Genomic DNA, 14,986 nt, shown 5'->3' on the forward strand with positions numbered 1-14,986 from the left:
TGTCCCAGTTGTCACTTTGACACTACAGAGAGACAGTTAACTTGGCATCTATCATCAGCTGCTGTAGATTCTTACTATATGTTTTCTGACTGTTTTCTTGCAGTTTGAATAGATTTGGTGCCTCACTGACTGACTCAAAAACCTGTCATACAAAAAACTAGCAACACTATTTTTTAAACAGTTGTTTGCACTTACAAAGTTGGAATAATTAAAACTGAATTGGATCAGAAGTGCTGTTGGCAACGTAGTTGTTTCCAGTTGCTCTACTTACATCAAATATTGTTCCACTTTAGATAATGGTTACAAATCGTATTTGTCTTAAATACCCTTTTATAGATATTAAATCAAGACAAACACACCAACCAAAAACACAAACACACCAACCTTGACATGCTGAAGCTGTAGCACCAGATCATCAAGCTGACTTCTTTTGTCTTCAATTTCCGCTTGCCGTTTTCGCTTCTCCTGAGAGATAAAAGAAAACAAAATGGAAAAAATTAATTATCCCCCAGAGAACGGGTTGTTTGAAGTCTGAAGACTCAGATTAATGGAAAAAGAGTGATTTGTTTTTGTCTATTCTTCATTGGGCAGTAAAGGAAGCGAGAAAAGGAGGGCTGAACCTGATTATGTTGTAGAATGTGAACAGACAGGTTGGAGGTCTCGGTTTATCAAGGGTCGAGAGGGGTTAAGGCTCAGAAGTTATAAAGAGAGGATTTATTAGGCCTTGGAGCTTTTAAATGGCACTGTATCTGAAGATGAGGTGTGAAGTGAGGACAACAGTTCTTATATTCATGTGGAGATAAATGATGTGGATGGATAGCAAGGAGGCGTTGCATGGTGAAAGGGGCAGTTTTTAATGGAAAACAACTGAACTAGTGGGGAGTCAGTATCTATGAATGGATGTAAATGCTTGGAAACATAAACAGAGCAGGTCCCAGAACAAGCCTGCTGGGAGCTCAAGGGCATGAGATACTGAAAATATATACAGATTATGGCTTTATCTCTCCCCCTTCTTTTCTGTGGGAGTAGGGCAAGGATTTCGAGGGCATTTCCTGTTGGCTAAATATATCTTTCAGGGAAAACCCCATAATGTGAATAAATGCTGGACCACGTCGTAAACCAAGTCAGAGTGACGTTTTAAAAAGGATCTGAGCAGGGGGCTGGATAGGTTAAAATAGTGACATTAGAAGAGAATAGCTTTTTGACCTCAAACAGACTGGTAGTGGTCAATTATCACTCCAGCACTTTTTGGGTCTGTGGGAAGTTCTTGAAGCTGAAAACCTAAGAAGGAAAGTAAATTGAATACATCCTAATCAGATGCCTAAACCACTTCTGCTATGTGCTTTTGTCATAGAAGAGAAGGGCCTCTACTTAGAGCCCCCTGAGGATTTCTAAGAGCTTCCCTCCGTCAGAGCTTAGCCACACTGAAGGGGAAGTCTTCTCACCACTACTGATTCCACATCTTCATTCATGCTGCCACCATGCTAGTTTAAACCATAGTGAAGAGTGTGGAGCAATTCATAAATCGCCAAACTTGTCATATCTCCTACTTTAGAACCAATGGTCTATCAGCGGAGTCTGCAACGGAATCATCAAATATCTACATGCGTTGAACCAAAAATGTAAACATTTGAGAAAGGCAGCTTGGAAGTTCTTAAATGCACCTTGACAGCAGGGCTTCATGATTAAGGAAAAAAACATGATTATCTTTAGTCAGTATTGATAACTTGATTATTTAACACAATAACTCATTGCACTAAGGACATTCTCCCAGAGCGTAACAAGCCAAATCCTTCCCTGCCTTACCTATCTATGAATATCACATCAGGATCCCTGACGTGAGCTATATAGGTTGATTTCATTCACTAAAAAGTATACCTTACTGATAGTTTTGTTTTGTATGCTTGAAATAAAGCCCATTACTCAATCCATACCCTGATTCTACATGGGACATACCTTTTCGAAACTCTGATCAAACTTCAAGACGGATATGGGCAACAATCTACAAGGCTTCTTATGAATCTGAAGTTTCACGTTTGATTGAGATGATATGGTTTGATCTTAATGTCGCTGCGTCTGATCTAAAAACAAACTAGAATCAATATTCACACATGACTGGGTCCAGTCTTTCATATTAAATACTAAAGTTCCAGCATTTCTCTTGGAGATTCGCAATATTGCAAGAAAGGTATTACTCTTTTCATCTGCATTTTTGGGCATGAATAACAACATCCACAAGCCATTTAGCTGATTTCACAATGCAATTATTTGTCATATTTCTGAAGAATAGTGAAACACACATCACTACATGAAAATCTTTCAAAGTGGAACAAGTGGGAGAAAGACAACATTTATCTTGCTGTAAAGCATTTTATGACTTTGGAAGCACGTATTTGTCTACCTCTGACAGCCAAAGCAAAGATAAGAAATGGTATGAGCAGGTCACATAATAATTTTTTGTACAAAAAATGAAACAATGAAACAATCTCAAAGAAGAACACATGAAAATTTCAGCAACCAAAGAACACACAGGTTGTAATGAATGCATCATAAAAGAAAAACTAAAACATCTCCATCGAAACTTAGAAAATTTCCTTTTATTCCTTTTTCCCGTGTTGGAAACACACACACACACACACACACACACACACACACACACACACACACATACATACACACCTACCCATCAACAGCCTACACAGATGCAGTCCTGATACTTTAAGTGCAGTCGAACTGAGGCAGATATGGCAACCAGATGTCTCAGACTGCTCAGGACATGTGGTCAAGGAATGGGTGAAACACACACATTCACAATGGACACACGCAAAATCCCTACACAAAACATCCAAAGGGAAACACGCTCAAGAGGCAAGAGGATTGATGTACAGTTAAGTCAGCAGTAACACATTAACTGACAAAACAAAATTACTCCCAGGCAGTGTCTTTCCACAATATGAGAATACACACACACACACACACACACACACACACACACACACACACACACACACACACACACACACACACACACTGAGATGATTCATAGCATTCTTCTGATCAAAGACAGTGTGGATGAGATTGAATTTCATCACAGTTTAGAGACTTTTCTTGGCAACGGCCAAAACTGTAATAATTTCGCATTTAAAAATGTAAATCACAAAAAAAGCAAAGGCCCATTTGTGTTTTTTTTTAACATTTACTGGGCAACTTTGGCCCAAAAAGGAATGAAATAACCAATAAATCAATTATTTTGCATTATAATGAATAATTCTACCCTCAGCTGCGCAACTTCTTGATAGTTTAGCTAAACTCAAATTGTGAGGATATTCAGGAAGATCAATTGTTCTGCTTGCTTTGTACAACTGAACTGGCTGATGATGGACCCCCCCCCCCCCTCTGCCCCAGGTCCCGCTCTGTTCACTGTACTCCTTCCCACTGGAAGAAACATCCTCCTCCTCAGAAAAATATGCTGACATTCTTGGTGACACACTCGACTTCCCACACTCTGACTCACAGTGTTTGGCCCCACTTGGCCAGCTGCTAAACCCTTAAACAGAGGGCATCACCTTTCCCACTACTGCGGACTGCATCTGAGAAGACTGACACTAAAGCATTTAAGTTGTTAAGCTCCAGTGACAAACAGACACCCTTACCGTATCAGATTTGATACTTGGTTTGTTTAAAAATTCACATGTACTTGACAAATTTTTAGAACCTTTTTTTCTTATGGGTGAGTAATTACATGGGACAGTCAGGTCAAAACTTCCCTTGTTTGCCTGCTGAAAGGTCAGCACAGGGAACATTCATGCATTTTCTGCCTTCAACAAACCAGTAAGAACAGAATTCAATCGGCTTTGAAGTCAATGTCTCATCTTTTTTGCTAATCTCTCGGGTTTTGAGGGTTTTCCTGAAGTAGATTTCTAATATGTTCTCAGCCCCAATTGAGATTAACGCCTTAAACAGACAGAGCTAGACTTGAAAGCAAATATATCTGCAAGATCCACAGACATTTAAAGTCATTATTCTCAAAGCAGCTAGACAAAAAAAGACATGCAAACGAACTGTCAAATGATAAATAAATGATTAAGTAAATTTAAGCTTAACACAGACATTTGCAGGAGTGCTGCCTGGATTCAACAAGTTCTTGTTGAGAAATGTCTAGTCTTCTAGAAAAGATTGGATACTACAAAGATCTAGACATGCACTCTCTTTTAAACAGTGTACATGCTAAAACTATTTAGGAGGTGAGGAATATTCAAAAAGTCAAACTACCAGCATTGGTATACAGTAGTACATAGTAGTACACAGTGGTACACAATGGTACACTGTGGTACACGGGGCTGCACTAATCAAATTAGAGATTCCTTTAGAGTGTTGCTAAATTTGGAAATTCAATTTCTCTTGTTCTTGTGAAATGCACATATTTTGACTGCAAAGTTGTCACCATGTACAGGAAGTGTCACTTTTCCAAATGCAGCCTAAATGAGAATTCTGTATTTTGTATTTCTAATAGTTCTTTTTACATGATCAAAAAAGTTTTAAGTTGCACAAACAACTAAGCTGTATAAAGGCCAAGTCAGTAAAGATGCAGAAGCACAATTATTTTTGTTGCTATTCTCCATTATCTCTTTCTTTAATGGTGTTTGTGAAACAAAATTCAGGCACTTTGAAAATTTTAACTTATGGACATGGTCCAAAATTCCATTCTCCATGCAGACCCCCAAAACCTGAACTACTGCTAGTAAATGTGATCTGTAATAAACAAATTTTTCTTATTTGCATAAGAAAAATTCATCATTCAAGTTTTCACTACTGAACTTTGGCAGATTTGCCAAAGCCAGATTTGTGCGCTTTGGCACAAATCTGGCCAATTCAGTGTCTGTCTTGCATTCAGTTTCTTGCCTGACTCTCTACAGCAAGTAAAGCCAGTCTGATGTTGATTGTTAACTTATCTCTTCTTCTGTCACTTTGTGCGCTTCCAAAGTAGCCAGTGCTAAATTACCCAGATGTTGTTGCGCGATGCGGTGCTGCAAAGCTGTAACACAGCTGTTTGTGATACCCTGCAGGGGGGAAAAAAGTTATGAGCTGTGGTTCTCAGGATGCTATATGGCCATGACAGCTTCTGGGAGTTGTATAATGATGGTTAGTGCGCTATCAAAATAAGCACAAAGTATGAAGGTAGGAAACATATTGGCTGTATGTTTGATGCCACAAATGCAAAAAGTTCATTTGACAGCTGCCTGCATGGATTTGTTGGACATTTGGTTGATATGATCTACTGTCATGACTCAATAAATTAATTTGACAATGGCTGACGGAACTAAGTGAGTTGAATCAGACACAAATCTACAACTCTACACCTTTCACCAGAAAAACGGGAAAAGTTTGTCATTTTTTAAATGAGCTAATTGCTTGATCAAACAAAATTACATTGCTTTCAGAAGTTTGGTGTTCACTGACAGTTTTGACTGCTTTAAAGCTTTTAAACTGAAAATCATACCTTAGGTTGTACTTGTGAGAACATTGTTGGAAAGAGAGTTGAGACCATGCACGCTAAGTATTGCAGTCATCCTCACATTCCCAAGTTCCATTTGCCAGTGATGCAACAACTCTTGCATGTGTTTGAAGTGCTCACTGGGGTCTGTAAGTAGTTCATATGTTTGCAATCTGCTTGGAACATGATCATTTCACTAAATTTTCCTATTAGGTCTATGGTCTGCTGGAGGAGACATTGTATAAAGCTGCCATAGTTGGTATTAGTGGGGTGGGGTCAAACTTTTTCCAATAACCCAGTGCAAAGGCGTTATGTCTAACAACTCTTCCATTGTCTTCTTTTTTATTATATTGTCTGCAATCCTAAAATGAGAACTTGTAAGCTACTACAGCTGCTGATAGGAAACATCCCACGTAAATGTTTTTTCTGTTAGAAATGAGCAACAAAATACAGATCACTGCCAACATAAACTCAACTGCAGATCAATCTTTTTTTGCTCACATAGCCATGCAATGCTAAATCTATCACAATCTAAAACACCATCAACATGGTACAAAGAAAAGGCTTTGCCTGACCAGTTTTTTTTTATTTGTTTGTTTGTTTTCCTGTAAATTACATTTACATTTTACAGTATAGATTCTTTACTGGTCACAGTATCAAAATGTCTGAATAAAAGCATAGTGTAAGCTAGCAGAACCTCTGTCTTTTTCCTTTAAACCAAAGTAACAAACATGTAGCTTCTACAGAAATGCTTAAGATGAGCAATAATTCATTATTAGACAGTTTGGAGAAAAGAGAGCTCTGAAAATTTGGCTTGTTTATGTCTTGAATTAAGTTGAAGCTAAGCTAACATTTTGGTCTTCAAAGAGCCTCAATTCAAAAGATTCTATCAAATTAAGCTAAACTTCGCAAACTGAGCCCAGATGTCTGGGCGAAGTTTTTGGAACTATGCAGCCACATAATTTAGAGACTAGCTCATGTAAAACTTCATCTGTACACACTTTAAACCACTTAATGCAGAAACTTTCAAAGCAAGAAAAAAAAACAGAAGAAAACCCCAAAACAAGATCACTTATTTTGTCTTGTATTCTGCTTTGCTTGTTATCTTACATTAGAGCTTTATTCAGTGCTATAAAGCTATAATATTGTGTTAAATGTTCTCATCAAATACTGTAGACTTTAGTGAGACACATGTGTCTTTGATAATCAAAATAAGGATGATGTCCAACTAGAATCCAGGTTAAGATACAGCTCTCCAAAACCATAATGCAAACATTCTTCTTTTATAAACATGAACATGAGAATGATATGATGTTTACAATTGCAATAAACAGACTTAAGCCTACTATAGATGGAGTGGAAAGTCGGTTTGTGAAAAAAAAAAAAAAAAATCTATGTACTAAATTACTGTATGCTGTATACTATTTTCTACTTAAGTACTAAAATCCTGTGTACTTTAACTTGGTGTCTGAGAAGATGGAAGTAGTCTGGCCGAAAATGGGTGAAGTATGCGATTTATCAGAAAACAGATTTTAATCAGAATGAAGAGGATTTTTGGGTGTCAATGGCACATATTAACAACCCCAATATTAATAACACTGAATTTGGTTTTGTATACATGACTCAAACTCCGTTCAAATGCTTTTTAATTTGCATATCCCATAGAAATAAAGGAATACTTCACATTAACATGTGCAGGCGATTTAAATCAATCAATTTGTACTGATATGGAAGATGCTGCATATAGTATGATCAAAGAGTGACATAACCTTCCAAGAATTAAAGTTCTGCTGAGTATGTGAAGAGAAGGGGGGAACAGATCAGATGGGTCACATTCTGTACATGCCAACACACCCAGAAGAGAAATCTTACAGTGAAGATCATCTTCCCGTCCACGGCAGCCATACCTCAGAGCTTAGAGAACACAGACTGAAATGGACCTATGCTTCAAATGTCATTGGTTTGATCCTACACAGGCCAAGCTAGAAGAAGTTCTTACATTTTACAACAGTATATGAGCACCAAATCTATAATGTCATTATTTTTTTTAATAAAAGTATTTTAGCCTAAAATGATTAAAAAGTCATTTTGGTGAAAATGGCATGACAAAAACCAAATGTTGCTGCAAATGCCTCCAATTCTGTGGCGTTGAATTTGGTGATTATATGAATATATACTTCTCAGACAATGGTAATTTGTTAGGCCAAGTGAACAGAATGCAAACTTGGTAACTCCTCAGCTGACCCTGGTGTCAATAAATGCAACGTTAGCACATTACTGGAATGTCTTGCATGCCAATGTCATGCGATGAAAGCAGGTGGTGACTATACTCATCATGTCCATTTGTGTAGAATCCAAAGTATGTATACATTTAAAAATTCACATGGACATAAATATATGCACACAAAAACACGTTAAAAATGTGCCTGTGTGGATTTTGCATGTGATGCTACTGCTATCGATAAGCCAGGCTGTTACTGGTAAAGTTATGATATAAACATTCATAACTGGCTGTTAAAGTTAGCAGCGTGTCAGTCAGCCTGCCACCCATAGTTTTGACTGTTCTGCCTGCATTGTTTGCTATTCAATTAAGCTCCAATGTCACAAAAATAATTCCAAACCCAGCAGTAGTCACTAAAGCTGCATTCCAGACTCTCATATCTCAAGTCTGTGTGAACCCCAACTCTAACTTAAATATATACACACACATACCATGCTACTCACAGACACACACACACACACACACACACACACACACACACACACACACACACACACACACACACACACACACACACACACACACACACACACACACACAATACTGGAATGTCCAGTAGGTCCAAGACAGCTGCTGCTAATTTTAGAGGGCACATAATGCCTGCTGTGCTGCAGACCCCATGCTACTGAACAAGACACACCCCCTCTTCCTTTTCTAAATGACTTTGCCCGAAGCTCTCTTCCCTCCCCCATGAACTACAGTCCATAAACCAGGCCTCCTTTACCCTCCTATCAGCTAACTGGGATTCAATTTGCTCAGTTGGTAGTTGACAACTCCCACTTTGCCAAATATTTGTAACCTATAACGCTAATTCATGCAGTCAAATGAGCAGTTGTGGGGGAGACACTATTACTTGGAATATACTAAGCTGTTTTTCTGTGCTGTCTACTGAAAAGTATTGATTAATTTAATTTAGCATATGGGAATAATCTGTCAACTCAGCAGAGCCTCACTTCAGATATGTATAATACTACAATGAAGCAAAACTATCCCAAGACCTAAAAAAAGGTGTCACATATTACTTTGCTTGTGTTTTGGCTCGAACACTGTTAGTCTGTTAAAAGCTAACCTAACCATACCTTTTTTAACATCGCAGCCTAGCCAAACCAAAGCACCAACAACGTTGAAAAACATATAAAAAACCTTTTCAAATGTTGGGTTGGGTCTGATGTCAAGTCTCGCAGATTATATAGCTTTTCCTTTCCATTTCCAATAAAAAGGCATCATCATTATTGTCTTAAATGAAGCAAAATGCTTGCATTTGACAATTTTTCATTAGTGCTGCCATTTTGCAACTTTTGATCCTTTGTTAATTTGGTATAAGAAAAGTGGATGCACAGATAATTAGCTGTGGCAATCCCAAAAGGAACAGCTGAAAAAGAAATGTAGAATAAAAGATCCATTTCTATCTGAAACAGTTTTTTTTTTGCCTTTCAAACTAAAGTTAAATGTGGAGCAATAATGCATTACACAATTACTTTTATTGACCATGTCTCTTAGTCAATAAGTAAAGATGCCATATATTTCTATAGAAGCATGGCAACACAATGAAAAGAACAGGTGTGATTTAGCCAGAAATGTGGCCAATTATGTCTGCAAATAGTCAACAAAGGGACAAAACTGTCTCTTAGTTAATTTGATTTCAGTGTGTGCTGGTAGTTTTTGCTGGTAGTTATGATGCTATAAATAAAAAAACAGATAGGTCATGCACAATGTGTTTAAAACTGGAACTACACCAGTGGTTCAACTCACACTTTCAGTTAAGTATAGTACAACTGAAGCTAACCTCAGTGATCCAGATCAAATAGCCTCTTTAAGGAAAATAAAAAGTCACATTAGGTCAATACTTTCTGGCTTGGGTTCAGAGTTTCAGAGCTGTCAACTTGTCAGTCAGTCAGGGAGCAAACTGCACGAACTGAAAGAGCAAATGCCTTCTGGCAGCCCAGCCCCCCACTTATTGCAGCCCATTACCCCGACCCTCCACTTCATGTGGCAGTCACAAATCTCAGTGCATGCCACGGTCTAGTTATAGCATTCCCTCCTCACCTTCACCCTGCCCCGTTCGTCCCCCCCTGTGTTAAACCTCGTTAAGTGGATCCAGAGATTTGTTCAACCTCCAGAACAACTCTGACCCACAGAGATCAGTTTCCAGATCACATCTCAACAAGTCAATTTGTGGTTTAATCTGCTCAGTAAAACAATTCATAATTGCACATTAGTCAGGATTGTTAGTGATACTCATGAGTCAGCAACAAACACAGCAAACTTTCTTCAGTTTAAAGAGATTTTGATTCTTAATGTGATCTTTTATTCTCCAACTGGGCCAGTTTAGCTTTCAGTGCAAACTATTGTCACTTCCTTACTCTGTTTCTCTAACACTCACACACATAACCATAATTTCAATCATCACACACCAACTCCTAGCTCCTCTGGGACTTGGCCCCAGACAATCTGTGAGCTTGGACGCCCTGTGTGTGTGTGTGTGTGTATGTGTGTGGGTGTGCATGTGTGTATGTTGGGGAGCAGCTAAGAGTCCAGAAGGCTGAGGTAATCTGTGTAAACATATCACGGACACGACAGAAGAGTCAGTGAAAGAGTGCACACAAAAACACATATGCGTTTGTGTGTACTTTGCCATGCTGCTTGCGGCTGGAAGGCCACACGGGCAATGGTTAATTAGAATGAAGAGGCGCTCGCTGTTCATTGGCTGATGCGAAAACCACATTTAAGGCTTTGATCAACACATGCACGATCAAATAAGGTTTTAGGGCAACCCTGGCCAAGCTGTGCTCCATGTTACTGCTATAATTACATGGTAATAATATAGAAATTGCAGGTCTGGATTTAACAACATGACATCACAAGTGTTCCCTAATCTGACCAATTAGTAACCATGGAAACTGACTCAGCTGACAAGCCTTAATCACTATCACACTGTGGGAATGTGCACTGATACAGATTAGTGTTCAATCAAATCCTGCTCAGCTATTTGTTTTAACAGAATGAAGACTAATCAGTGCAAGTCTCAAAGTCACATAAGTCTGTGCAAAGTTTTTGACCAGATTAAAAAACAATGACTTGTAATAAAAAATAAAAAAAAAACTAAAGTATTGTTTTGAGTAATCTAAGGGAAAATTTAAACCTTTTATTAGCCTTACTTTGACTGAATATCACAGCTGCAAATGGTAGGAATTTTTCATGAGCCATGCAAGACAAGCCATCCTCTGTGGTGAATGAACATTTTTATTTAATTTCATTTGCTTGCTTCTTGCTGACTTAGTTTTGGGTCCAGCAAGGAACTCAGTCTCAAACTCTTCGCTGTACGAGCCGTTAACTCGGGCTGGGTTGAGAAATAATGTCTGCATACGACTCCACAAACTCCTCTTTGCTCAAACTCTTGACTAATATGAAAAGAAGTTTCCAGTTTGGCTCAAGCTCTGCTTAAGTATTGATGAAGACCGACACTGATGGTGATGACAATGAAATCTCACAGTATTAATTATTGATGAAATCATTAGCATGTCAGCTGCAGACTAGCTAAGTGAGGATGGATTTATATCTGTAGCATCGCCTGTCTACAGGAGCTTAGCAATGGTTGCTCAGAGAGACAGATTAATTCCACTCCTTTGCATCCAAGATGAAGGCAAAAAAGTGTAATATCGCTGCAGTGTTGTTTTATAGAAATAGCAAGAATAGCTAAAAATGATGAATGCAGAGATTTTTTTTACCATCCCTTTTCCTTTACGGATAGTCTATGAAACGCTGACTTTACTCTTAAACTCTTTCTTGGCTTAGTTTATGACTAACAGTGTCTAGCTGAACACTATGAGTGTAATGGTAAGCCTTCTCCGCTTAAAGGCTTGGTTAGGGTTGAACGCTACCAGGATTGTAGTATTTGCTTGTGCTTATAAGCTTAGTGAAAGACAGATGTTTATTTGGAGAATATGATGAACTCCAATAACATACTTGTGTTTAATTTCAGATGTAGAAAGATCCAATATATTTGCAACTTAAACATGAATCTGTACTGCAATAATAGCATTTTAGTGGTATTTAGAGGCGGCCGAAGGCAAAATATTCTGCAGGAATTTCTTAAATAATCCACAATTGTTCTTGGCCATGAGCATCAAACCAACACTTCCCAGACATATTAATCGTTAATTATGTAGTACATATACAAATACACTCACAAATTTGACTGTGAAAAAAAACCCAGTAATGGTGTTTTTTTTAGAAATGCTGGAAAGCAGCAAAAAATAGAAAGACTGTGAGAACTTTCCACTTTTCCTCTGTAGATGCCGCACCAGTTTATATACATGAAGCCTGGTATGGCTGCCATGTTTCAACGTGGCCAAAATAGTTTCTCCATCTGGCCACCCTCCCCATTTCGGTGTATGAATGTGTGTGTAAGTGTGCATGTCTGTGTGAGCCCTAAGTGTGTGCATGCGTGTGTGTATGGTTCCCTGCTGGCGCCAAATTTAGTCCCAGGCAGTGAAACACAGTGCAACTGTTGCTCTGAAGTCTGATCAGCCGAACGCTTCTACAGATTCTTCCCTGATCGTCAAACATGACTGCGAGCGCCCGGGCGTATTCTCCACCGCCGCACAGCTGAGCTCCTACACAAAGAAGGTGGTGTACCTAAAAAGCCTCAGACATCTGACCAAGGAAAAAGCTCTAATGATTTTCCACCAACTTCTCCAAAAGCCCCGCTCCAACCACATGGAGGAACATGATAGCTGACAAGAACAGCAAGAGAAATACAGCAGCTCTGCAAGACAGGAGGCTGGTGAGGGGAGCGAAGTGCAGTGCAACTTGAACAACAAAAAAGCACTTTGTTTTATGTGATGAAAAAGTGTGTGGGAGGCAGTGAAGTCATGCTAAAAGGCTTCTGACATTTTTACTTCTAAAAATTACCGGTTAAAAATCCATCCTTATGCAAAAAAAGTGACATGCAGTTTAACTTAATTTTCGCGTTTCGCAGCCTTGACTTGCAGTTAGCCTCCCACCCCAGTGACGGTGACAATGAGTGAATCTGTGTAACATCAACAGACTTTAGTCACTGTATACTACCTGTTAAATTTGTAACAGAGCCAATTTATCAGTAGCTTATCGAGGAATGATTGGAAAACACCAGACAAAATAACATCTCGTGTAAATTCACCTCTTAGAAACATCCCAGAGGTCACTGTGACTTGTAGAGCTTGACACTTGGTTTCATGTCATTCATTTTTTATGCGTCAAAGTGCAATTTACATTTGCATGAGACAATACAAAGCGGATAATTAAAAGAAATCTTGTAGATACTTTCTGACAACTCTGGAATAGTTTTAAATGAGACAAAAAAAAGGGGGCTTTGGATCAACAGTGTGATAAAGTAGACAGGCTTTGAACAAATGGGTGGAAGAAGCAGAGAGTGACAGAGCTGCAGGAACTCTGAGGTGCTGGAGCTGAGATATTGTTCTAGGAAAGACAGAATGAGATGAAATCCAGGTGGGACACAACATCTGACGGTCGTTGTGATTTAACAGGGAAAAAGACAGTTAAACAAACAGACTGAAGGTCAATGAAACGAAAGAGCAGAGTGAAAACAGAAAGTTTAAACACTGACTTACCGCCAAGGCCTGCAGCCTCTCTTTGTGGAGCTGAGCCTCCTCACACGACATCCTGAGCAGGAAGCAGGGGAGAGGGAGGTGAAAGGAGAACCAGAGGTGAGATTTGAGAAGACAGAGTCCCTCAGCTAGATGTACAGACAGACACAGGAGGAAGGGAAGTAGAGGAGCGAGGGAACAGGGGACGAACAGGAGGAGGAGTATCCAGACGATGTCCTTCCTCAGCAATAATCCAACCAGAGTGGAAGAAGACGCTTGTGCTGAGAGGAAGCAAAGATCTCTCACTCAGCCATGTGCCTCACACTCAGCCCACTGCTCGCATTTTCTGTCTGTCTGTCTGTCACCCACTCTTTCTTTGGCTCTCCCTGTCTCTCCTCCCATTTGTCCCCTCCTTTTCTCCCTCCCCTCCCTTCTTTAGGCATGAGCCATGTGTGATTAAACAGCTGGGAGGAGCAGCTGAGAGAGGGAAGGGAAAAAAGGAATGAGGGAGAGAAAGAGGAAGAGTAAAAAAAATAAAAAAGGAGAAGTAAGGAAAACAGAAGCAGAGTAGTAATTTGTCATCCCTGGAAGCTGAAGATGTCAGGGGTGGTCAGGAAATGGAAAATGAACCCATTAAAAATGTTTTGCCAGGAATTTTGACTGTAGCAGCATTTGACTTTGTCTTAAAGCTGACTTGGTCTTTCAAATTATACAATGTTACTGACATAAAACTGTGCATCAATATACCACTAATATCCTTATAACCACTTTTGTCAATTCGGGATCAGCACACACTAACAGTGAAAAATACTACCACTTATACATGCATGAGACATGAAAGCTAAAATATATATATATATATATATATATATATATATATATATATATATATATATATATTTCATTTTTATTGTAAAATTTCTTTAGAAAAATTACACATTTATGCAGCAAGCAGTTATGCAAAATGTAATGTTTAATATAAGACTATAATATAATATTGGTATGTTGACAAATCAGAATGAGCCAAACAGAACATTAATTTTTTATAATAAAACTGTCTCATTGGGTTTAATATCTTTTCTGCTGAGCAGAAAAAGTTCCAGCAGCTTGTATAACCTCATGTTGGACCTTTTTATGCTGAGAATCAGCATAGGAATAAATGACTATTTAACATACCACATAAGACACATTGAATGTTGATAATTCATTTATTTAGCTGTGAATTGGGTTTTAATCAGGTCTACAGAATGACATGGTTCTCGTATGAAAGGGGTTTGCACAAACATATAACAAAACATGCATTTCATTCTGCTACTTAGTAAACCTGTATAACAACAGAGATGGATTTATAGATATGTAGGTGACCAGTTAAAAAAGACAGCAATTATACAAGAACCAATCAAACCACTGATTTTTTTGAGATTCCAAAAAAAGTCCATTTCATATGTTTTTATTTTATTTTTATTTTTTTTTGTTACAAATGTTAACAAGAAAGAAAAAAAATGATTAGGGAAAATCAATGCTTGCTTTACTCAAGATGAAATTTTATTCTCTTACAATTTCTGTATATTTATCGCAACACAACAGTATTTCATCATGCATTTTTTTTTTATTTATTTTTTT

General features: G+C 38.4%; 1 protein-coding gene across 5 annotated transcripts in view; it reads right to left on the reverse strand.

Annotated features, from left to right (window-relative positions):
• palm2akap2 (PALM2 and AKAP2 fusion) overlaps positions 1-13,695 on the reverse strand; it is a 73,064-nt gene extending 59,369 nt beyond the window's left edge. For 3 of the 5 annotated variants that reach the window (XM_079256752.1, XM_079256751.1, XM_079256748.1), the window contains exons 1-2: positions 13,388-13,692; positions 385-465 (exon numbers count right to left, since the gene is read on the reverse strand). In XM_079256752.1, coding sequence (XP_079112878.1) covers positions 385-465; positions 13,388-13,438 — 132 coding nt within the window. In that variant the 5' untranslated portion in view covers positions 13,439-13,692. Of the gene's footprint in view, positions 1-384; positions 466-13,387 lie in introns of all 5 variants that reach the window. The other 2 variants (XM_079256749.1, XM_079256750.1) reach the window with 2 other exon arrangements.
• Between the last annotated feature and the right edge of the window lie 1,291 nt (positions 13,696-14,986).

Source organism: Telmatherina bonti (assembly GCF_933228915.1).
Source record: "Telmatherina bonti genome assembly, chromosome: 17".
In the NCBI taxonomy this organism is placed as follows: Eukaryota; Metazoa; Chordata; class Actinopteri; order Atheriniformes; family Telmatherinidae; genus Telmatherina; species Telmatherina bonti.